Consider the following 25,621-nt stretch of genomic DNA (forward strand, 5'->3'; position numbering starts at 1 on the left):
AGACAGAGTTTATACTGAAAAAGAGCTCCAAAGATCTGACAGGGTCTCTTCCAAGGCTGTTCCTAAATACCAAGTTGCACATTTAAACAAAATTCAACAGGTGCCAGGCAACCAGGGAGTTCAGTGAACTCAGAGCAATATAAACCAAAAGAAAAAAGAAAATCAAAATATATACAATCAAACATCTGAAAACCTGAGATAAAAAGGAAAATCTTCTGCAATGACAGGCAGGTTCTTTACCACTAGTGCCACCTGGGAAGCCCCAAAAAGAAAAATCTTAAAAGCTGTCAAGAGGGGAAAAAAGAAACACATTACATAAGTAGAAGCAAACAATATTTACAACAGATTGCTCAAAAGAAAATATGCAAGCAGAAAATAATGGAACTTGGGACTTCCCCAGTAGTCCAGTACTTAAGAATCTGCTCTTCCCATGGGTTCAATCCCTGGTTGGTTAACTGGGATCCCATATGCGACACTGTTAAAAAGCAAACAAACAAACAAAAAAAAACCAACAACTGAACAAGCTGAAAGAAAAAAAATCTCCACTCCTATAACTCTAGATCAAGCACAAATCTTTCAAAAATGAAGGTAAAATACTTATTTTTTTTTAGATCAACAGAAACCAATGGACTTGTACTTTAATAAATGTTAACTACAATAAATGCTTTTTAAAAAGTTCTTCTGTTACAAGGAAAATTTATCAGATGGAAACCTAGATCTACACAAAAGAATAACAAGCACCAGAAACAGTCAATATATAAATATAAATCATGTATTCTCATTTTGAAATTTCCTGAAAAGCTAATTAACTGTTATTGCAAAAATAATGGATCATGGACTGGATACTGGATATAGAAAAAAAATTTAAAACAACAGAACAAAGGCCAGAAGGAGAAAGTGGATATACATTGTTCCATTAACATAAATGAAAAAAATGCACTATTTAGAGGCAAACTGTAATAAGCTAAAGATGCACATTATAAACCCTTAACCAGTTCTTAAAAACTAAAGAAGCATATCTAATAATGAAGACAATATGGACTCATTCCCAAAAAAAAAAAAAAAGTACTCAAAATAACCCAAAAGTGAAAGTGAAGTTGTACAGTTGTGTCCGACTCTTTGCGACCCCGTGGACTGTAGCCCCCCAAGGCTCCTCCGTCCATGGGATTCTTCAGGCAAGAATACTGGAGTGGGTTGCCATTTCCTTCTCCAAGAAAATAACCCCAAAACAAGGAGAAAAAGACAAAAAAAGAAAGAAAATGGGTGCAACAGACAAGAAAAAAGCCAAAATAGCTGATTTAAACCCAATCATATCAATATAATTATACAATTAAAAGACACCAATTCTCAGAGTGGATAAAATATTTAAAGGCCCAACTATATACTGCTCACAAGAAAAGTACTTAAAGAGTGAAATGACATAAAAAGGTGTATCAGGCAAGCATAACTTCTAAGAAAACCAAGTGACTACATTAATACCAAAGTTGACTCCAAAAGGACTATTACTAGGACTAGAGAGAGAAATTTTATAATGAGAAAATGGCAATTCTTCAAGAAGACATAAATCCCAAATGTGCAGGTATCTAATAACAAAACTTCAAAATATATGAACCACAATACAGATATATATATCTAAAAGGAGAAATTGACAAATCCAGAATTATAATTGGAGACTTCAACAGGCCTCCTCTCAGCAACTGATAAAACAAGTAGACAGAAAATCAATAAGGATATAGAAAAACATGAACACTATCAACCAACATAACCAAACTGACATTTATAAAACATTATAACTCAACAAAAGACTACACATTTTTTTTTCAAATGCACATGGAACATTCACCAAAAGAAACCATATGCTGGGCTATAAAATAAATATCAATGTATTTTCAAAAGCTGAAATCTCTGAACAGAATTAAATTAGAAATTAACGAAGTATCTCCAATGCTCCCCTACCCCACAAATAACTTTTAAATAATGCACAGGAACACCTCCTGCCAAAAAAAAACACAAGGGAAACTAGAAAATATTTTGAACTGATTATGACAACAAAATATACTGAAATATGAGGGCTACAAGTAAAACAGTGCTCAAAGAGAAATCTGTAGCATTATATATTCATAGCAGAAAGGAAGAAATGTATAGAATTGCTCTAAGCTTCTTCCTCCGGAAGTTAGAAAAGGTATAAATTAAATAAAATGCAAACTGACGGAAATAATAAAGCAAAGAAATAAATGAATTATAAAACAGACTAACAAGAGACAAATCCAATAAAATGAAAAGCTGGTTATTTTAAAAGATCAATAAGATTGACAAACTTCTCACTAGGTTAATCAAGAGAGGTAAAAAAAAGACAAATTACCATTATCGGGAATGAAAGATGAGAAATTACTCCACATCGTAATGACACTGTAAAGATAATGTAATTACTATAAACAACAGTATGTCAATAGTTAAAACTACTTAAATGGACTTCTTTGCAACAATTACAAAAGTAACACACACACAAAGACCTAAATAGCCCTTTATTAAGAAGTGGAATTCATAAATTAAAATCTTCCCTAAAAGAGTTCTCTAAGGCAAGATGGCTTCACTGGTAAATTCTATTCAAACATCTAAGGAAGCAATACCACCAATTCTACACAAACTTTAAAAAAACAGAGGGACTACTTATCAATTCATTTTTAGGAGACCAACATTACTAAGACCAAAGATGTTACAAGAAAAGAAATCTACATGTCAATATCTTTCATGATCATAGATTTAAAAATCAGTAACAAAATATTGGCAAATCAACTCTAACATTATATAAAAATGATAATACAGGAGTTTATTTGGGGTATTAAACTTAGTAGCATTAGTTTGAAAATCCATCAATGTAATTTCAGTCAAGTTTAGTTCAAAAACTCATCAATAAAATACCCCATATTAACAAAACTTGTGATCAACCCAACAGAGAAAACATTTTACAAAATTCAACGCCAATTCATAGCAAAAAGATTAAGCAAACCAAGAATCAAAGGAAACTCTTGCAACTTGATGTACATTCTTAATACATTTCTATTCAACTTTGAACTATAGATCCCTCCCAATCAATGCAATAAATAAAGCAAGGAAAAGAAAAGGCATACAGATTAGAAAGGTGTAACACATCATTTTTATTCACAGACAACAGCATCATTTACATTTAAAAAGATAAAGGGACTTCAGAAGAGCTACTAAAATTAATACAGTTGACCTTCAACAAACACAGGTTTGAACTGTGCAAGTCCGCTAAAATGCAGAATTTTTTTAATACTACAGCACTACATGATTCATGGTTAGCTAAATCTGTGGATGCAGAACTGGGGATATGGAGGAACCATGGGTATGTTATAACGGACTATAAATTATATTCAGATTTTCAACTATGGGGATGGTTGCTTCCTATAACCTCCATATTGTTAAAGGCTCAACTGCAATTGAATTTAGGGAATTTACAGTGTGTGGGATAAATATTGGGCTTCCCAGGTGGCTCAATGACAAAGAACCCGCCTGCCAATGCAGGAGACATAAGAAACGCCAGTTCGATCCCTGGGTCTGGAAGATCCCCTGGAGAAGGGCATGGCATCCCATTCCAGTAGTCTTGCTTGAAGAACTCCACGGACAGAGAGAGAAGCCTGGCGGGTTACAGTCCATAGGGTCACAAAGAGTCGGACACGACTGAAGCGACTTAGCATGCATGCACAGGATAAATATACAAAAGTTAACTATATTCTATCAATACATACTGCTGCTGCTAAGTCACTTCAGTCGTGTACGACTCTGTGCGACCCCAGAGACGGCAGCCCACCAGGCTCCCCTGTCCCTGGGATTCTCCAGGCAAGAACACTGGAGTGGGTTGCCATTTCCTTCTCCAATGCATGAAAGTGAAAAGTCAAAGTGAAGTCGCTCAGTCGTGTCCAACTCTTCATGACCCCCTGGACTGCAGCCCACCAGGCTCCTCCATCCATGGGATTTTCCAGGCAAGAGTACTGGAGTGGGGTGCCACTGCCTTCTCCGATCAATACACACTAGCAGTGAACCGGAACTACACAGAACTACAACTTAGCACTAAAAAGGAATTATCTACTTAAACAATATGAAGCCACACAAAGGGGACTATATACTATGTGATTCCATTCATAAAATATCCTAGAAAAGGCAAAATGAGTCTACAGTAACAGAAGATCAGTGGTTGCCTGGAGGTGGGGGATGGTTTCACTGACTACACATTCATCAAAACTCATAAATCCGTACTGCTTAAGATGGGTAATATTTTACTGTATGTAAACTATACCTCAATAAAGATAATAAAAAATGTATTAAAGAACCTACTTTAAAAAATTTCTCAAAGGACAAAGTAACCATATTGTGTATCTCCAATATAAATGAATCTTTTACAAAGTATACAATATTTTCAAAAAATATTATTTTATAATAGTTATTATTATTTTCAATTATTATTATTAACATTTTCATATAGTTATTTTCATGCCTAACTGTATCAGGACACTGATTAATGATTTATATTTATTAAACTTAACTAAAAGAGAACTCGTATGAAATACCTGGGAACTATTTAATGAAGTTCATTAGTGACATTGGGATGATTTCTTATCCAACTGCAATAAGACTATAAATAAAAAATTTACGTTACTTTCTCTGTATATCAGAGATTGTTAGCTCCCTACCCAAGCATGAATGGCTCCTTCCTCCACAGAAACACACACTCCAGTGCTGGGGAAAACAATGTGCTCACTTGAAGAACTACATTTCCCAGCCTCCCTGAGGTTAAGTATGGCCAGATGCGTTATAAAGAACTTCCTAGAAGTTTCCTTTAAAAGGAGGGGTGTGGCCCTCCTACAGTTCCTTCTCCTTCCTATCTAGAATGTCACCAGGATGATTAGAGTTTGAGAAGCCATCTCGGACAATATGCTACTTGTGATAAACTAGAGATGATGGAATAAACAAGAAAGGACGAGCCTGGGTCCCTTGATGACTGAGAAAAGTAACCAAGTCAGTTCTAATGCTGCCTCCTGGTTGCATGTATGCAAAAAAGGAAACTTCTACCTTGTTTAAGCTATTTTTATTTTGAAATAAGCACATGATTATGTTACTATAATAAATTGTTTCTGATGAGCATTTCTGCAACTGGTTTTTCATTTTCAAAAAAATTTTTTGTGAGATGATGAGTTTTTTTGAGACTATACAGTTACCTAGGTTTTTATCTTGCCCAGTCATTGACCAAAACAATAAACCACCCTAATTTTTCAACTGATTTCTCTATTTGGAATAAAGTAGTCTAGGAGAAAAAAAAAAAAAAAACCTGTCTATCTGTGGAAAGAAATTTTAAGCTGCGTTATTACTCCATTAATCTCTGATGAAACTTTTTAAAAATGTAACCTGTGTTATCACTCCATTAATCTCAGGCAAATCTATATGCTCCAGTGACTTCTACCTTCATGCTTATGCTAAATTATATGGTCTACACTGTTAATATTTAAAAGGCTCAGGAAAGAAAGAGACCAATAATGTCTGGAATAGCTAGGAAGAGCTTCACAAAAACTCTAAAAGGATTTAGACAAGAAAAGAAAGGAGCACACAATACAACGCACCAGGTTAAGTGCTCAGGCTTTTAAGTCAGTGACTCAGCTCATGACTGGCTGGCTGTGTGACCTAAGGCAAGTCACTAGAATCTCGCTTCAGTTTTCTTATCTGAAAAATGGGAACAGTAGTATCTATCTCATCAGCATCTTGATGAGAAAATTTATGTAGCTGGCAAGAAGTTAAGCAATTCCAGGCATTCAGTAAGCACTTTTAGAGCAAAAGCTCTGACATGAGAATGTGTGCAACATGTGAAGATCTAACCTGAAATAAAGATGCCTGTTAGTGAATGGTTGGAAATTTTAAATAGAAAAAGAAAACAGAAGGCTTTCTAGAGATTAAATGCTTTTGAAAAATAAGAAAATTCACAAAATATGTATACCCGTTTGTATAAAAGCATTCTCATAATCTCATTAGAAATAAAGAAACTGCAAATTTAAATACTGAGATATTTTCTGCTCAGAGTATAAACATTTAAATAAGTTTCACAATAGGTGAGGATAGAGGAATTGGGCATTTATATTATTGCCCAAGGAAATATAAACTGACACATCTTTCTGGAGAATTTATGGTTTTAACTATCAAAAATGCATAACTACTTGTTACCGAAAAACAGAACTGTAATATTTCTCACAGTTGATGGTTAAATAAACTGTACATCCAATCCTGTGAAACATGATACAACCGCTTAAAAAAATAACAGTGAGGTATATCTAAATTTACCTGGCAGCAAAATATTTACTCGAAAATATTTTGAGACTTTGATTCTATGACTTTAATATTTTTTAAATGTTAAGTTGAAGTGTATGTTGCAGGGAAAATGGGAGAATTAGCCCCACCTGTAATTTTTTTAACTACAAATACGACCGTCTTCAACAGAATGCATAAACTGTGGTACAAGAGTAAATGATAATTGCACATTGTTGGAACATAGTATTAAATAAAAAGGTAAGTTGCAAAGGAATATAGTTCACTCATAAAAAGTTCCAAAACCCAAAACTATATATATGTGTGTATATATATATCACACACTAAATTCACATGATTAAAACTTTGTTTAAAAACAGATGATAAAAATAAAATCCAGAATAGTTACCTCTGAAGGGATAGAAAAGAGAATGGAAAGCAATCACAGGACTTCACAAACGATAAGATGTTCTTTTTCTTACTCTAGGTATTAGGTACATGGGTGTTCAATGTATCATGATTGTTTGTACCTTACGTACGATTTATACATGCTATTATCTAATGGAAACAATTTTGAAACTGCAAGTTCATAAGCACACAAACATTTTTTAAAAACCTGGAATGATAAAAAGTAAACTAACCTGGAATGATAAAAATTAAACAACTGGTAGTTACCCCTACATGGGGAAGGGGAACCTCCTGTTACCAATATTGAATTATTAACTTATAAAATTAATTAAATTTATAAAATACTCTTCTCTTTCAAATTATAATTATGAAAATGGTAACCACATGGAAAATATGTTAGTGCATACAGCTGAATAAAGAACTGTATTTACCCTGTGATGATATCTGTTTTTCAAAAATTGCACGTTAACAAGAATAAAAAAGTTGTGTGTGTCTAACACACAGAGATCTAACGGTGTGTCTGGATTACGTAGGCACTTCATGCAGTTTAAATTTCTTGGAAGTTTTATTTCTTGGAAATATTTTGTATTTCATTAGTACGACCTCACTTGGAGAGAAATTACAGAAAAATGCAACTGCAAGAAAGCCAACTCTCCACCTCCAGGGTAGCCAAGTTAAAAATCTAGCGCATGGGAAAGCTGAATGAATTACAGCCAATTGACAATGGATAGCACATGCTGTGCCAGTAAGTGCACTCAAAACAACTGGAGAGGATCCCCACCACAGCAAGGAGATTACATCAAAAGGTTCTGAAGTGCATATGTACATTTTAGCGCTTAACTGAGAACTGGTGCTGCCAAGTAAAAGTGCAGCGGGTAGGGAAAGCTCCAGAGCACAGGGAGTCCAGGAATGTGCTGAAAGAGGAAAGGGGCAGGGAGGGATGGGCAGAAAGTGAGGGACGAAGGGAAAACTTTTCCCAACATGTGAGGTGGAAATCTGACATGGCGTAACAATGATACTCTTATCTATAAAAATATTGTCCAACCAGAAACCTAAGTGCTGAGGGAAGAACAGGATGATAGGAATGAAAATTTAAAGGAACCAAAAATCAGAATAAAGAAGAGGTGTCAAAGATACACGGCTGTTTTCTGGTTTTTACAACTGTCCTCTTAGTTTATCCACTATGCCAGTTCCTAAAAACCAGCAGCTTCCACAAAGGCAAGAAGAAAAACAGGCGTAAAGGTCTTTTTCATCCTCCTACCAATAATATCACTAATATGAAATTAATATAAAGAAAGCCTTTAAATCTTAATATAAATAAAACCTTTAAATAAAAAGACTAAGTGAAAACCACCCAGAGCAGATTCACAAAGGGAAAATGTAACCTGCTTTCTGAGCTCACCACTATTAAAAGCAGAAGCATCACGTAGCAAATGCTGGTAGAGCCACCGCTGTCAGGGTACACCCCACCTATTTCCTTTCTGTCAGAGTTTCTCCACACCCATTTCTGATCATAAACATTTCAAGAGCTCTTCCCTACCAAAATATTCTTCATGACCACCTACAAACAACCACCATTCATCACCCACACCTCTCCACCCAGCCTACCAGCCTTGCCTTCTCCTTCCTTCCCCCCCTTTTTAATTCACCCCTTCTTGCCCCTAAATCTTATTCTCTATTTAAGAGAGAACTCTTGTTCCCACTGCCTCAAGTCTTTTCTGAAAATAGGCAGGTTATAAAGGCTAATGTTTGTTTTTACTTTTTCCCCACTATCTCTTATCTTTCTGCCCCCAGCTCTTGTCCGTAATTAATTTTAAAACTGTGACTTCCACGGGGCATAATTTAATAGCAAGAACTCAGACTCAGTGAATACTTTCACATACATATATGACTATGATCAAAGCATAGCTCTTTTTAACAACTATAGCTCATGGATGCCGCTAACAGTTCTTTGTTTTGTATAAACAAGGACACAAATGCTATAAAACCAAGAATATCTGTTTGCCATTTGATTCCTCTCCTATGACAAAATTTGGTAACCAACTTCTGTCAATTCTACCTCCAAAATATTACTTGATACCATTTCTTTCTCTTCATTCCTACTGACCCTGCATAATTTCTCAGATCTAGACTATTCTAAGAGCCTTCTCTCTGCCTTTGGGGTTTCTCCGCTATTACAGCTGACACTACACAGAACCCACATGAGTTTTCTCTCTGAAACATAAATCTGGTCAGGTCATTATTCTCCTCAGTAGCCTTCAGGAACTCCCCTGTGCATACAGAATGAACTTCCAGCTCCTTCATGTCATCCAGTATAGCATCAAACATCATCTTTCAGGATTGTCTCCTATCTATTATAAGCATTAAATAAAAATAAGTAAACTCAACAAAAGAACAATTTCCAAGGGTATCTAGAAACAAACTCTTAATATATTATGTATGTAATTATTTATGTAACTGATAAATTTATTTATCTCAACCACATACTATTACCTCCAAACTCAACTTTTACAAAATAGCTAAAATAAAGTTCTATCCACCTAATGTGTTAAAACTGAATTTCACTATTTCAAATATTTTTTATTTTCAATTCCAATATTAAAATGTAAGGTGGACGACAAGGATTCTAAAATCAACAGTTATCTTTTAAATGAATGTTAACACATATCGACAGATTTCTCAGTTTTCTGGAATTTGTTAAAGTCAGCTCTTGGAGTTGTTAACAGCGTATCACATCTACCATATGAGAAAGTTTGACAACAAAGTTTAAGTCACTTTAGAAGAAAAGCACCTACCTTACTGAATCCCATTTGTTTTCCATCTAGACTATTTCTTGAGTTCACCATATAAACTATCAAGCCAGGCTACTCATCTTAACACAGTTATTAGAAAAGTTTCCTAAAAACAAGTACTTCTTTTTCAAATCAAATTTATAAAATTTACTAAAAAAGACAGTTCATTAGCTTACACACAGCAAAGGCTGGGTTCTCATGAGAATCATTCTGCTGTGTAATTAAGTGTTGTAGGAGCTTGCAGACAGACTCAAGAACCGCACCATCTGTCTGGGTTGCAAAGCGCGGTTTTACCATGATATTACCAAACAGCAACAAAAAATCATTTTCATACATATCTCAAGTAATTTACAGACAACTAAAGAATTTGTCTATTTAGGATCACAACACTTGATTCAATCCATACCCATGATAACACTTTGTTATGTAAACCAATACTCTTTGAAAAATGTTTTTAGTAACTTAGACTTATATACTTAGTTTTTAGTAACTTAGAAGGTAAACATTTATGGTCTTCAGTAGCTACAATGTAGATTTATGCTCTGGTATAAATTCTAAATGTTAAACTGTTCAAGTGTTAAATACATCTGTAAAATTTAAAAGTGCCTGTTATTTGTTTAGAATAATATTTAAAATCTATCCCAAATATCTACAGATCTAGGATTACACTGCCACACTTTTTGACAGGATTTCAATTCTCATTTTTTAATGTGAGAAGTATTTTTTAAAGAGAAATTATTATAAATAAAATCATCTATGTAACATGAAAACCATAGGAATACAGCTGATTGAGAAAACTCTCATGATATTCCTGAATTCAAAAGCAGAAAATAATCCTTGCCACTGCAACTCAATCTAAATAATACAAGCATGCCTGCCACAGATCAAACATCCTCTGCACCACCTCCTCTAACACTGAATGTTAAGGCAGACCATGAGAAAGTAAAATCCTAAATACGCACGTAAGTGCTAATCTTTGCTGCCTCGTGTCCAATTCTTTGTGACCCCATGGACTGTACCCCTACAAAGCTCCTCTGTCCATGGGATTCTCCAGGCAAGAATACTGGAGTGGGTGGCCATTTCCTTCTCCAGGGGATCTTCCCAACCCAGGGATCGAACCCAGGTCTCTCACATTACAGGAGGATTGTTTACCGTCTGAACCACCAAGGAAGCTCATAGTTGACTATGTGGGCAGCCTCAAATGAGTAAAGCAACACTCAGTGGACAAAGGTAAGTTACTTTGGTTTCACAGGCCAAACTTTCTGTTAAAACCTAAAGAAATTGTCTCAATGGGATACTTTATTTATCCTAAGGCTTTTCTTTACAATTACTTCCATTTAGCCAAAATTGAGGAGGCTGCCGACATGGCTCAGTGTTAAAGAATCTGCCTGCCAATGCAAGAGACACGGGTTCAAACCCTGGGTAAGGAAGATCCCCTGGGGAAGTAAATGGCAACCCACTCCAATATTCTTGCCTAAGAAATCCCATGGACAGAGGAGCCTGGTGGGTTACAGTCCATGCGATCTCAAAAGAGTCAGACACAACTTAGCGACTAAACAAGAAGCCAAAAATGAAGCTCAGGAGGATGCTGACGTTTGCTAGACAGACACAGACAGAGCACAACTTACAATTCTACTCCTCCTCTTCTGATAATCTGCCTTGATCCCCAGAGAGCAAAAATGGCACTCCCAATATGTAGTCCAATCAAGGGACCACTAAATCCACCTCCACTGAAACTGTACTGAAACAAACACACTGCAGCACCAGACAGAGAACCTGGAAGGCAACTGCACAAGCAAGGAAGGAGCTCTTGGCATATATGTATCATGTATGCAATCCAGTACAGCTGGCCTTGAACTGCCTGCCCTGAAGAGTGGAAAATTCAGTGTAACTTCAGTCAGCTCTCCTTATCCATGGAACTCAATCCATGGAGCAGGTCACATAATACTGTAGTATTTATTTATTGAAATACACCTAAATATAAATGGACCCATGCAGTTCAACCCCATGTTGTTCAAGGGTCAACTGTATAGCCAAAAGCAGAGTTCTTCCCAGGACTTCTGCTCAACACCAGTAAAACCCCCATCAGAAGGCACTAAATTACTGACATAAGCAATAATTTACAGCAAAAAGCAGAACCAAGAGAAGAGAAAAGACACTGACCAAAGAAGTATACTTTAAAGTAAGACTTTTCAGGACAGCTGACTAAACTGTCTCTAAAAGAAATTCCAAAGGAAAAAGACCAAAAGATACTAGACAATGGCATCAATAGCTAATCCATTTCAAAGGAAAAGCTTCTCATTTGGGCACATGTGTTCTAGTTCTAGTGTGACTAGCTCAAAATTAGTTTTGTAATTGTGAAGTGTACAACCAAAGGAAGTGACATTTGACCTACTTAAAACAACCATTAAAGGAAAATAAAAACAAAAATGGTTGATAGTAACAAGAACATCAAGTAAAATGCAAAATTTTTAACTAAAAAAATTTTTACATGTTTATTCAGGCTCAAGCTCAGTATCTTTTAGTCTTTGAACTTAAAAAGCACTCAAGCTGCAACTGAGATTGTCCCACTGCCTTCACACTTACTCATTTCTTACACCCTCACAGCTTTTATTTCTCAGGTGTCTTACTCTTTTCCCAGTGCTAACCCCATCACCTGGGTTCTTAATACCATCCCCAGCCTGATTGTTTCATTGATTATCAACTACTCTCGTATCTTTCATTTTTCTTTCCATCTCTCTACTACAGTTGCTCCTAACCTACAAATACAAATGAGGCTCTGGCCTTCTGAAAAACTGCCTTCATCTACCTTTCAGTCTCTTACCCTTCCCACTCCCATATCACCGCTTGTTTCACAATCAAGTTTCTTCAACTGCGAAGTGTACCATTTATTCATTTTGCAAGCTGCTGTAATTCAGGTTCTACCCTCAATAAGCATAGTTAATGATTTCAACCAAGTACCAAGCTGCCCAAACAGGAAACTTCCTCATCTTCCTCTCCTTAACTCTTTCCTTCAAGGTCCACCACAACTGTCTTTGAAAATTACGATTATTCCTTCTTTATTATTTTTATATCAGATAAAGCAAATTATATTGTCTACTGAAAACACTTTAACATATATATTCATGACTTGAATGTCTAGGCTTCATGAGAAGTAATTCTAGACCAAAATCTAATTTGTTTTAAATGCACAAAATTTAAAGAACGATAGGTTACACGGCTCAACAATTCCAATTTGTCTATGTAAGAGAGCAATCCTAGAAAGGCTTTTAAACATATTATTAAATGTAATACCATTTAACACACTTGTTTTTCCTCAATTCATTTCTCATAATAGTTTCTATATCATCTTGGATTATCTCCCACTTTTAGTTTCATATCCCATCTGCTCATTTAAGATTCACGTCTGTCCAGTTTCTGAAATATTTGTCACTTTAGTCATTAGCATTTTGCGTAATATAGCACTGTTTTTTAAAGTTCAAAACTGAATTATTTTAGAAAACTGATTATTTTAACATCACCACTTCTTAACCTAAATCAGTCTGCCCACACTTCAAATTTTCCACCTAACAAAAAGCAGATTTCAGTAAGTTTTTTGTACTGTTTTTTAAAAGGGAACCAAGACCATTGATTAGAAGTGCTCTCCTATATACCACTTAGGAAATATTCTCAAGGACAGACAGAGTTGACAACTGAGCTTCCAAAGAATATGCAAGCTTTCCATCCCCCTCTAAGAAGCCATATCCATCGATTCCTTCAAGACCCAGTTTAAAATTCCCAAGTTTTTCTGGTTGAGTTACTATGCTCCCTGTTCACGTTGCTCTCCCTCTCCACTTACCATATACAATCTTATAGAAACTAAATATCAATAGTATATACATGCAGGTCTTTATCCTACATATCAAACCCTTTGTTTAGTAGCTAAGCCAGCTATCTCGGACTCTTTTGCGACCCCATGGACTATAGACCGCCAGGCTCCTCTGTCCGTGGGATTTCCAAGGAAAGAAATCTGGAGTGGGTTGCCGTTTCGCTCCAGGGGATCTTCCTCCAGGGGATCTTCCAATTCACATCTCCTATATTACATGCATATTCTTTACTACTATTTTACTACTATTCCCTAGGGAAGCTCATTAGCCCTTCTGTAAACCCAAGCCAGATTTCAAGCATTTCTAATGTATGTACATTATTTGAAAAAAAATTATATACATCCTAAATTTCTCAAGCATCTGTTGTTCAGTTGCTTAGTCGTGTCCGACTCGTTGCAACATGGACTGCAGCACACCAGGCTTCCCAGTCCTTAACCGTTAACATTCAAAAAAATTGTCTAAATACTTTATTAGTTACCCCATCCAATCTCACCCCCAATTCCCTTTGCCCTTCACTGAGGCTCATAAGTGCTCATTTATCATATAACATAGCAGGTAGAAAAGACTATCTTTAAGGGTGAATGAAGGAAAAAAGAGAAGGGAAAAGCTAAAGCGCAAAGATGACATCACAGAACCTGTTACTACTCCCTACATTTTAGGGAGGACATCAGCAAAGAGGAAGCAGCAGCAGATACCCTCAGAAAGGAAAGGGACTATCTGCTTAAATCCTTGTTCCAAAACTGTTCTTCCCATTGGGGAGAGGCCACCCTCACCTCTCCATGCCCTCTTCAAGACTCTGTTTCAGACAGCTATTCTCTCCTACCCTTCAAACATGCCCAGAGTCTGGGTGGGCCTCATTCTCATTGCCTGGAGCTAAGATGGGTTTTAGGGAGGGCCTGCTCTGACAGCCAGCACTATAATCAGAGGAAAGGTACTCCTAATACCCTAAACTTTCCCATAAAAATGCTCACATAAATATCATCTGAGTTCTATAATACAAGTAATTAAGTACAATACAATAGGCTTACTATCATTTGTAGCGACAGAATTAAGGGTAGGTTTTATTTAAAAGCAAACTTACGAACAAATTAACTTTTTCTAATATTTAGAATGCTGGAGACCACTACATGTAAAATTCTACACTTTGGATAAAAACTTAGGACACTGTTCATAATCAACATGACTAAAACTACAGACTGGGGCAGAGGGGCTTTCCTTCCTTCAACAAGGTCTAAATATTTTTAGATGTCACCACATTATTAAATGGAAAATAGAAACTGGCTGGCAGTTGAGGATATATACTTTGTTCAAAACAAAGTAAGGATTATGACATGTGTGTCACACTAAAATGTGATTTAGTCTTTAAAAAGAAAAAGATATTTATTAAGTACTATTTCTGACATTCCCTGAGACAAATCTCAAAATGTTAATAGAACTGCTATTTAAAGTTCAAAGAGCACTCTGGAGCTGCCAAGGAATTAATAGCTTAAACTACCAAATAAGAGTCACAGTTCAATCTCCAGTCTCAGCCAGTCAGAGCTCTGGGTTGGCACAGCAAAATCACCCAGCTTATTAAAGACACACTGTGCAACCTGAGAATCATATACACAAATGAAAAGCTGTGACATCTCAAGATGGCTCATTTATAAAGAAAGACACAAGAACAATTTAATCTTCTGCTCCCCTCAAAAAGCACAAATTCAACATAACTGCCATACTTAAAACAAGTAATTTTGCTGTTCCACTTCCTAGTTAACTGTCTAGGGTTACTCTATAACTTGAGTTGTAATTTGCCAGAAAACTCTTACTACTAAAAAACATTATCTAGTCGTCCAAAGTGCTTTCCTTAAAAGATACTCAAAATGATTTCTCACAAACTCCCGTATTTCCATCAAGTTTATAGGAGAAAATGAGGCACAGAACCATTATGTGACCAGATTTAGTCACTAGTTTAAAAAAAAGGCGGGGGGGGGGGGGTGTTGAATACCACTCAACTTTCCCTATTACCAGTTTACTACCGTTTTACTGAGCTCATAGAAAGTTATCTTATAACTGAAGATTAAGCAAAAGCCTTCTTACAGGATACCTCTTAGAGAATGAAAATGGAGGAATTTTGGATCAAACCTCAAATAAAATCTCCAACAGGTTCCAAAATCTATTAGATTGCTACCACCTTACACAAAATCTAAATAGGAACCAAATTCCTACTCCTTTGGGATATAAGCATGCATCTCTTGATTAGCTGGAAATTTTTAAGAAAGATTTTCTAGAACTCATCTAAAATATTACCAAGTAACAGTACATACAGCCTAAACAATGTATGTTCAGAACACAGAGCTGAACAGCTAAATAAACCTCAAAAATAATAACAACATGGTGTGATCAGGGCCTAAATGGGTAATGAGAACTCCCTTACGAAACAAGGTGGGAAAGAGAATAGTTGTCCAGTCATTCATTCATTCAACCGAGTTAACAGTATTTAACTATGAAGGGAATGCAAAGATGGCTTAGACAGGGTCACTGCCCTACGGAAGTTCATATGACTATCAGAGGTAGACAGAGGAGGTAGATGGAAGGAGCAAGAGTGACAAGTTCGATCTGTGGGAGTCAAGGAAATCTTCACAGGGGGATGACATTTGACCTAGTTAAAGATGAGGAGGACTGTGCCAAACATGTATGTGTGCAATAAAACTAGGAGCTGGTTCCTGAGTTGGACATACGTATGTTTTTCCTTATTTCTCTTCAGAACATTATTACTCAATCCTGTGAACTGCCAACACAAAATGCTTTTTCACACCTATTTTACTCTTTTGAATACCTTACTTATTAGCTCTCAAATTAAGCACAGATGGACTGTGGGAACTTTATGTGTCATGCAAAAATACTTCCTCAGAAATACATCAATGATGGGAGTGAGGGGAAGGATCATGGTTTTCATGCAACTTAATATGTTTTATGTGAACAATCTTTGTAATTTCCACTAGTATTATAAAGAATTATGTGCGTAATTAATGATATATTTTATTTGAAACAAATCATTTCTTCAAATTTAATTTTAATACCAAATGTCTTAAATATATCCAATTAATGTAGTGATTTAATACAAATCAAGACAATTATTACAGTAAAGAGATCTAGCGAAGATTGAGAAAACATGTTTACCTGAGAATTTACCTAATTCTCTTTATCTTCCTTTTCATTTTTTAAATTACAAATTTAAACAATGTAAAATAAAGGCACAAGTGAAATTTTAAAAGAATCAATTCAGGATGTTCCTTTAACAGTAATGGAATTTCACTGTACTTGGAAAAAGTACAAAATGCAGAAAGCTGTCGACCAGGGCTCTGTACTATTTCACAGTAGTAGAAATACAGCTTTAATAAGACTACCACAATTTATCTAGAATGAGAAAATAAACATTCAGAAATATACATAATAAACTACAGAGTATGGAAATGCCAATGGCGTAAACATTCTCCCTTGGACACCATTGATTCTTCTAATTCTCATCTAGAAAGAACAACAACAAAAAAACCATCTTTCTTGACTAGAATCCAAATGTACTCTAAGACATTTTATTAGCTTAAAAAAGGAAAACAACTTTATTCCAACAAACATAACTAAAACATGTTAATACAAATGCAAGTAAAACAGGAGTTCCTAAAAGAAAACTATGATAGCCAATTTATGACAAGAGAATCCAATCTATAGTACAGATGATTTCAAAAATTAAGTACACAACAAAGTAGTGCGGTGGGGGAGCTGCCTCTAAAAGAAACACCAATCACATATTAAAAGCATTTAAAACTATTTTTGTGTAAACTAAAGCAAAGATAGAAAACCATGCTGATGTACATAAGTGACTTTATACTCAACAAAAATTGAGCACACATACATATTTCATTCATGCAAATGAACACGAATTTACAATTCCTCGTTTATGTTAATATTTACCAAGATTAATGGAAAATCATCTCCCCTATGTAATGAAGTGAATTCCCCCAACAGAACAAAGCTAACACCTTCAAATCTTTCGAATAAACAATGAAAGCACATACTATAAAAGGAAATTATCTGAACTGGATAGAAGTTAAATGACTCAAGAGAGAAGGAAAGTCCGAAATTCCAGTACACATTACAACCGTTGATTCATTAATTCCAAATCTCTAAACCAGTTCTATGAAACAAAAATGTGTGCCTGCAAATTTTTTAACTACCCCCCACAGCACATTTTTAGACTACCTAATTACCTCATTTTGCAATGCACTAAATGCAATTTTTTGAAATAGCAATGTTTACACAATGACAAAATAGAAATTCTGGTAGCCACAACACACACTCTGTAAAGCAAGTTAGCACATAACACATTTTAAATAAAGGACAATAAAAGAAATGCCACAGAAACTCTTTTTCTCCATTTCTAATAAATGGCTGCAGTGCATAGCTCAGTAGTAACATCTAATATTCAACCGTATTACTAATTCTCATAAACTTCGTCTAATCTCTTACAGTAGCTAACTTCTGTGAAATAAATATATCATCCACTTTCAAAACAACAATAAATCAGTACCTTCTACTACTATTTCAAAGGAGAAGATTATGCTTTTCCCCTACTGAAAACAAATTAAACCATTCAGAAAAACATCTAGTCTAGGAATCCCCAAGCGGTCCAGGGGTTAGGACTCTCTTCCAGCGCATGGGTTTGATCCCTGGTCTGGGAACTAAGATCCAAGCCGCCAAAAAGAAAACAATCTAGTCTATCTCTGAATCAAACTTTGGGAAAAAGCTGAATTACTTCCAAAAATCCAGATAAATAACCTTAATACTATTTACACTGAATTTCACCTCAATTTTAAATAACTTAAACATTACTATAGAATATGCCTATCTTTTGTCAATATATAATACATAGACTATAGTATAAAGTGGGGACAGAGTATTTTTCTTATTAATCTCAAGAGCAGAGAAGACCTTTGAAAATGTTTGATGAATACAATTAATTCAGAATTAACTAGGCTAAATTAGCCCGTGAACAAAAAAGATGAATCTTTCCATGCCTAATTAATATAATCCACTACTATAACTTAATTTTATTTAAAGAATGCCTTAAAAGGCTGTTTTTCCCCCAAATACCTAATACAGTCATGAAGAAAATGACCAAAATATTCCAAAGAAAGTGCTAAACTACATAAGCACCTGGCATAAAACTCAACACTCATTGTCGTAAGGCACCCCCTGCCTTTATTCTCACAAAGCAGCAGCCGCAACCTAACTTCCTCTCAATGAACTAACTCTTCAAGCAATAACACAGCAACATATTTTGTAGCATACAAGTCCTGCGTACATTATTTTCTCTTTAAAATTATGAACTCATCACACGTACAAATGGCTCTTTAAAACGGTCCAGTAAACTGCTATGCTATGCCTTAAATTGCTGTCTATTATGTACTTAAAAATATTTACTAGCAATTGGAGGTTAATACAGCAACTACTACCGGGTAAGCAATTATTGCTATTTAAAAAAATATAAATATCATTAAACAAAATGAACCATCATGAAAAACAGACGCTTCACGTGTAAATACTAACACTGGAAACTCAGATAAAAAAATACTCTGTATCAAGTACTGGCATTTGAGAAAATTAATCATTCCTTCTTCCTCATTTTCAATTGATGGTCCTCCCCATCTGGTTCTAACTCAAAAGAACAAATCTCAAAGTTTCTACAACTATCTTCCCTCTCTGCAAAAAAATAAAAATAAATCTCAAGAAAAAAGAAAGCAGGTCAATGAGAGATTACTGTAAAATCTTCAAATATTGAATGAATGGTCCTTAATAGGAATTATGTACTAATGTGTATTTCAATTTAGGAAGGAAGAATTTGATACCATCCCCCAACTACCCCATAATTAGGAAGATTCTATGCAAATAAAACAACAAGAATGTGGGGCATACATAACTAAGAATTAAACTGCCCTGTGTCAAAGAGTATATATATATACTTTATGAAGGACATAAAACCACTTTTCTCTGTATCATCTTGAATAAGAAAACAGAAAGAAACAAAAGTAAAGATATACTTACATCAGGAAATTATAATATGTCTTTCCACAAGGGTGAGTTGACATCCCATAGAGCATTTGTACACTCTCCAAAAGGGCAGATTTAACACACTTAACTGAATTATAACTGAGTGAATACATAACAAGAGTCTCCCGGAAATGTGATGGACAGCATGAGAAAACAGTTCTGAGTCACAAAGGCACAGTCAGGCAAGCATTTAATGCAGTAGCTACAAATCTCACAACTGCCAAGAATAACCCATATCATGTATGCACAATGGCATTTTTCACATGTTAGGAAAAGAAGCAGGGTTGACAAAGAATTTAGGAAATATGATGATGCCATGCAGTAGAATATCAGAAGACAAACTAAGTAAAGGACTAACAAAAATCTTTAAGGCATCTGACTGCCCAAATCAACTCCTGCTAAGCCAGGTGAACACCTTGAGGTAACAGAAAGTGGGTGGGTCGTTAATGTGGTACAGAACTTTATCAGCTCTAGCTTACATTTCAATCCACATTAATAAGAGTATTTAGGTAAATTCTCTATAAGCAATACTTTTCTCTGCTCAAAAAAACTACAGGTCAAAAAGAAAACTATATGCTAATATTATATACTAAGAGTTTTTATAATACATGCTTTATTTTGAACAGGTGATGATTTTATCTCCTTTGGAATTAATTATTCTATACAATGTATTTTAGGCAACATATTTTTGAAATTCCAGGTTGCTGCTGTATCTGATTTTCAAGAAAATGCTCAATTTGGAGCAAGAAAAATTTACAGTATCAGCAGCTCCTTAACGGATTTGTAATTTTTTAATAACCAGCTATCCAACCTCCATCTATAAGAGAATACAGACATTCCACCGTCTTTCAAAAAAAAAAAAGCATTTCTGCATTTCAAAGTTGCTACCTAAAGAATAATTCTGTTTAAAAAAAAGTATACTCAAAAATCAATTCCTGGTTTAAGCACAAACCTTTAGAAAGTCAGAAAGCACAGAAGTATACAAATTGTTTCTCTCCTACAAATTGTACACTCTCCTACAAATAGTTTCTCCAAAACATTTAAACATCTTTAGAAACATTATCATTCTTACTTAAGCTTTAAAAAAAAAGGGATAAAAAAAGAAATGATATATACTGAAGACTGGCTACACATGTATTTTCATTCCTACATGAAAGGTACTGTATACAAAATAGCCACATATATACAAGACATTATCAGTCAGCATGATATATGGTAATTTGGGGGAATCTCTCCTCACTAACACTGATCTATTTGGTCATTTTAATTTCCTGATAAAGTGTCAATGCGGTCACCAGTCAGCAAACAAAAACCATTTAAATACCCCTTAGTCAATGTTTGCTAACCTATGGAAGTCCCTGAGAATCTGAGTGATACTAAATGAGAGACTGAGAGAAGAAAAAAAGCAAGGGCAAGTTATCACAGGACTGAAAGGGAGAATCACAACTTGTAACTGAATTTTAAGATTAAATATCCAAAAAAAATGTGGGGAGGAAAAAAACTGACCTGCCATTACTACAGTAAAAGCACAGATACTATGTCACTCGGTCTCAGAAGGTAAAAATCGCTTGTCTTCATTTTTTTTAATCTGTATAATGAAATATATTTAATAAAGCTTCCATTTGAAAAGTTGGCAAGAATTTGTATTTCTCCACTAGTCTCTAAGGAAAAAAAAAAAAAGCATCTATGCTACCCATAATTAAATGTAACTAATTACAATTTGAACACTAAATTATGTATCCAGTGTAAACAAAGATTAAAAGGAAATAAAGCTCTATGTACAGGAGATGTTATGGAAAACAATTTCCAAAATGCATCTTCTCTAAAGGCAGTCCCCCAAAAAGGGTACACCACTTAAACAAAGTTAGGTTTTTTAAAGTCTAAATTAAACAAACCGTTCAGCCAATTTTCCAATTATATTCCACGCTTGAAACATAATTGCCTTACATCTGTTTACAAATCTTTGCTCAATATTTAAACAAATTCGTAGTCTCCCGGGCACATAGCTATACATACAGTTACTCATGCACAAAGCACATATTTAAAGACCACGCACTGCAATTATTAGTCTAAACGCCAGGTTTAACAACGTGAATGTTTTCAGAGCTAGGTAATACGACCCAATAAAAAAAAGCAAAGATGGCATTTACCACCAAATGTCACTGCCACCGCCAGGAAAGAGTTGCTGGAACCCTATACATTTTTAATTTCGATGAATCTAGACGCCGTCGTCGAATGCCAGGCTTCCAGGAGAACAATTGACACCCTAACTGCTTTAAGATTAAGGCAGGCGATTCAAATCCAAAGGAAAAGTTGTCAATTATTAGAGAGAGAGCGCGAGAGAGGCGAAGGCAGATAAAAGCGATGTTATCAAACCGCCCAGCTTGTTGCTTTGTGTGTGTGTGTGTGGATTCGTTGTGAGCAGAGAGAAAACAGTTTTTAAAAGACACAGGAGGAGAGAAAGAAAAAAAAGCTTTCTCCACCTTCCGTCGGCTCGGTGCAATGGCTTTAAGGCTCTCCAGCGTAGTAAGCCCCGAGAGGCAGGCGGCTGTCGATGTTTACAATCGCCGGAGCTTCGGGTGCAAGAGTCCTTTACTGACACAATCGCATTCAATCAACTGTTTTCGGGCGAAATTGCAGGTGTCATTATGGAATTTTTTAAAATTTTAAAAGGCGGGCGGGCGGGCAGCCGATCCGACACAAGGGGGAAAAAAAGCTGCTTATCGCAGGCGCGGGCAACACAAGGCAAAAGCCTTCCACATTTAGGAGGGGAAAAGAGGGGGAAAGGGAGGGGAAGGGGAGTGCGACTGCAACAGAGGGTGGGCGTTCGAAGTGCGACCCAGAATCCGCAGCTTTGAGACTTCCACATGCAAATTCCACGCCGAGCGCCGCGCTCACAAATGATTTTTAAAGAGCCAAATAAACACTGGATGGGATCCAAGGCGAGGGAGAGACGATCCAAAAGGGGGAGAATCGGCGAGAGAGAACGGCGGGGAGAGGCGAGGGAGGGGCGAAGTCCCGGCGGCGGGAGGAGAAAGTTGGTCGGCGGCGGAGGTCGACCCCCCCCACCCCACGGCACAGCCCCCTCCCCGCAGCCCGGCTACTCACCAGCGAGAAGAGGTTGGAGTGACAATCCTCCAGGCTCGCCCCGTTCGCCACCCAGTTCGCTGCCGCAGTCATGATCCTCCGCGAGCCCGGCCGCCAGAGCGGGGCATGTCGGAGCGAGGCGTCCGAGGCGAGGCCGGGCCGGGCGGCGGCGCCTCGCCGGGGAGCGTGGGGCGGCCCGGCCGCCGCCGCCGCCGGGGGAGGACGCGCGGGCCGGCGGGCGGGCGGGAGGCGCCGCGGCGACGCCGCGCCGGGGCGGCGGGCCCGGGCCGGCGGGGGTCCGCGGCGGCCGCGCGGCTCCTTCCTGCTCGGGCGGCGGCGGCGGCTGCTCCCGCGGCGGCGGGGGGCGCTGTCCGCGCGGCCCGGCGCCCTCCCCGCCTCTCAGGGCCCCCGCTGCCTCCCGGGCCGGCGCTGCGGGCCGGCCGCCGCCTCCGCCTTCCCTGTTCCTCAGCCGCCGCCGCCGCTGCTGCCGCCGCCTTGTTTATCTCCAGCCACCGACTCCCCCTCAGCCCCCGCCGGCGCGTGAGGGGAGGCGAGCCCTGTAGTCGCCGCCGCCGCTTCGGAGCCGCCGCCGCCGCGGAGCGCGAACTCGCGAAGGGGGGGGTGCGGACGAAGCCAGCGGGCGACCCCGGCAGCCGAGCGACGTCCCCTCCTTCCTCTTCCTCCCCCACCCCCCCCTCCTCCCCAGTCAGCCTCGCTTCTCCTCCCTCCCCGGGCTCGCTCGCTCTGACAGCAATGGCGGCCGCCGACCGCGGCTCGGCCCGCCATTGGCTGGAGCCTTGTCACGTGACGGGCGCCGGCCGCACGGGGGGGGAAATGGAGGGGGCGGGGGAGGGGCCGGAGCGGCGGCCGCGGCTGTTCGCTGGTGGCGCTGCTGAGCCGAGTGCGGCTGGATTCTCCGGCGGAGAGAGGGAGGGAGACGGAGACAGAGAGGGAGAGAAAGAAGTGCGGGCGGCGCGGCTCCGAGGCGGGCGGGCAGTCAGCCGCCGCGCCGGCCGCCCCGCGCCCCGCCCCCTCGGGTGCACGAATCTTTGCCGGGCGCGACCGCGAGCCCCGGGAACGCCCGTGGCCGTAGCTGTGGAGGGCTCGGGGCCCCTTGCCTGTGCCCTCGCTCGCCCCGGCCGACTGGGTGGCAGAGGCCCGCCATGGGCCAGACAGCAGATCCAAGTGCTTCGGAGTGTCTCCTCGAGGTGTCACTCCGTGGTCCGCGTTTTGCAGATGAGAAAACTGAAGCACAAAGAGCTTAAGACACTTACCCGAGGTCGCGCAGCTGGAAAGAGGAGGGGGTGGGATTCGAACCCCTGCGCTCAGGCACACAGCGAAGCGAAGCTCTTGCATTAAGATTTTTAAGCCTAGCCCAGGAAGTGCTTATTGTGTACCATGCACTATGCACTGAATCCAGAAATGCCTTTTAAGCCCTTACTCGTAGGCGCTGTGTGCATGCATGCATGCATTGCAGAAATGCTTTCTGACCTCTTGCTTTGTGCCAGGATATAAATATATGTGTTTTTTAAACTACCAGACACTTCTGGGGTGGATTTGGGGCAGACTTTCCCGCCTGGCTCCATTCAGTCAATAACCAACATTTCCCAAGCATAACAGCGTGGGAGTCCAGAGAAATAACAGTATGAGGAGGCTCTCTATCAGACCTCAGAGCTCATGCTCCCCGCGAAGGTGGGAAGGAGATAACTTCTTCATTAACAAGCCCGCAAACGTGGAAAAGCCAGATGGACTGGATTAAAACAGGGACGAATGGAAAACAAGAAAGAAGCAGTGTAATAAAAGGAGAACAGTATTAGATATATGAATTGAGCTTTGGAATTACCACAAATTACTGCTAAAGCAAAACTCAGGAGTAGCATGTTATAATGTGTATTATCATGACTGACACTACGGTATAACGAATGTACCTACATTATTTCACATAGTCCTCAGAACAACCGCATTAGGATACTGTTATTATCCTTAGACTGTAAGTCAAAGCTCAGAAGTGCAGTGACACCTCCAAGCTCTGCCGTTAGTGAGCGGCTCAAGCCCAGGTTTATCTGGCTTCAGAGCCCAAGCCTGAGTCCAGAAGGTTGTGTCAACAAGTGCCTATAGATGACTCTGGCACCCATGGTTGTATTACCTTGTCACAACAGTTTAACTCTCTGAGCCTCATGTCCCAGTCTGTCAGAAAGAGATCCCAGTTGCTGACCCACTGACTTCAGAGCAATTTCATGCATTTCTATTAAGATGTATTGATGCAAATGGGGGGAAAAGAGCACTTTTTCAACATGCATGATGTTACTTGGGTCTGAGCAATCAGAGTGATGGTCTATCATATCCAGGTGTGTTTCTATGCCAGGAGGCTTTCATCTTACATAACTGGTCAACAAATTCTCATTCTTCAGTAAGTTGTTTTTTTTTTAAGTCTCCCAAAGCAACCTAATTGAAAAATGATAAAAGGACATGGACAGTTTACAGAGTAGGAAAGACATATTGCTCTTAAATATATAAAAAGATGTTCAACCTCACTTGTTGCAATGGACCGAGTGTTTGTGTTTCCCTAGAATTAATCTGCTGAAACTTTCATCCCCAGTGTGATGGTATGTGGAGATAGAGCTTTTGGCAGGTAATTAGTTCACAAGGGTGTGGCCCTCATGATTGCAGTAGTGCCCTTGTAAGAAGAGACAGCAAAGACTTCCAGCCTTCAAACGCTCTCCCTCCCTCCTTCTTTCTCTTTCTCTCCCTGCCTACTTTGCCCTCCCCCACCTCAACTGGCTCTGCCCTGTGAAGACAAAAACCAAGAAAAGCATTCTTACAAGAAACCAAATTGGCTAGCACCTTGATCTTAGACTTACCAACCTCCAGAACTGTGACAAATAAATTTCTCTTTTATTTGTTTAAGCAAGTCAGTCTATGGTAATTTGTTGGAGCGGCCCAACAAGCGGACTGAGACACTCATCATAAGAAAAACAGAAATTAAAGCTATAATAAGTATTGACAATATTTTAAAAGCTTAGGCAACTGTGAAGGGAAGCAGAACTCGTACACGCTGTCAGTGGG

The 25,621-nt window shown here is 38.4% G+C and overlaps 2 protein-coding genes across 3 annotated transcripts in view; one reads left to right on the forward strand and one right to left on the reverse strand.

The window, feature by feature from the left end:
• The window catches only part of MED13L (mediator complex subunit 13L), a 279,235-nt gene extending 256,526 nt beyond the window's left edge, over positions 1 to 22,709 (reverse strand). For both annotated transcript variants that reach the window (XM_070386094.1, XM_070386093.1), the window contains exon 1: positions 22,577 to 22,709. In XM_070386094.1, coding sequence (XP_070242195.1) covers positions 22,577 to 22,648 — 72 coding nt within the window. In that variant the 5' untranslated portion in view covers positions 22,649 to 22,709. The remainder of the gene's footprint in view (positions 1 to 22,576) is intronic.
• On the forward strand, positions 22,682 to 23,451 carry LOC138991418 (collagen alpha-2(I) chain-like). Its single transcript, XM_070385569.1, has 2 exons — positions 22,682 to 23,176; positions 23,266 to 23,451. The coding sequence occupies exons 1-2, from the start codon at positions 22,682 to 22,684 to the stop codon at positions 23,449 to 23,451; spliced, it is 681 nt and encodes a 226-aa protein (XP_070241670.1).
• The last annotated feature ends 2,170 nt before the right edge of the window (positions 23,452 to 25,621 follow it).

This window comes from Bos mutus, chromosome 17 (genome assembly GCF_027580195.1).
Source record: "Bos mutus isolate GX-2022 chromosome 17, NWIPB_WYAK_1.1, whole genome shotgun sequence".
Taxonomy (NCBI): Eukaryota; Metazoa; Chordata; class Mammalia; order Artiodactyla; family Bovidae; genus Bos; species Bos mutus.

Excerpts from the sequence above, each read along its gene's own strand:
- LOC138991418 (XM_070385569.1), top strand. The coding sequence starts at position 22,682 with ATGTCGGAGCGAGGCGTCCGAGGCGAGGCCGGGCCGGGCGGCGGCGCC. Across the intron at positions 23,177-23,265 it reads GCGAACTCGCGAAGGGGGGG|CCTCGCTTCTCCTCCCTCCC; the intron begins GTGCGGACGAAG and ends CTCCCCAGTCAG.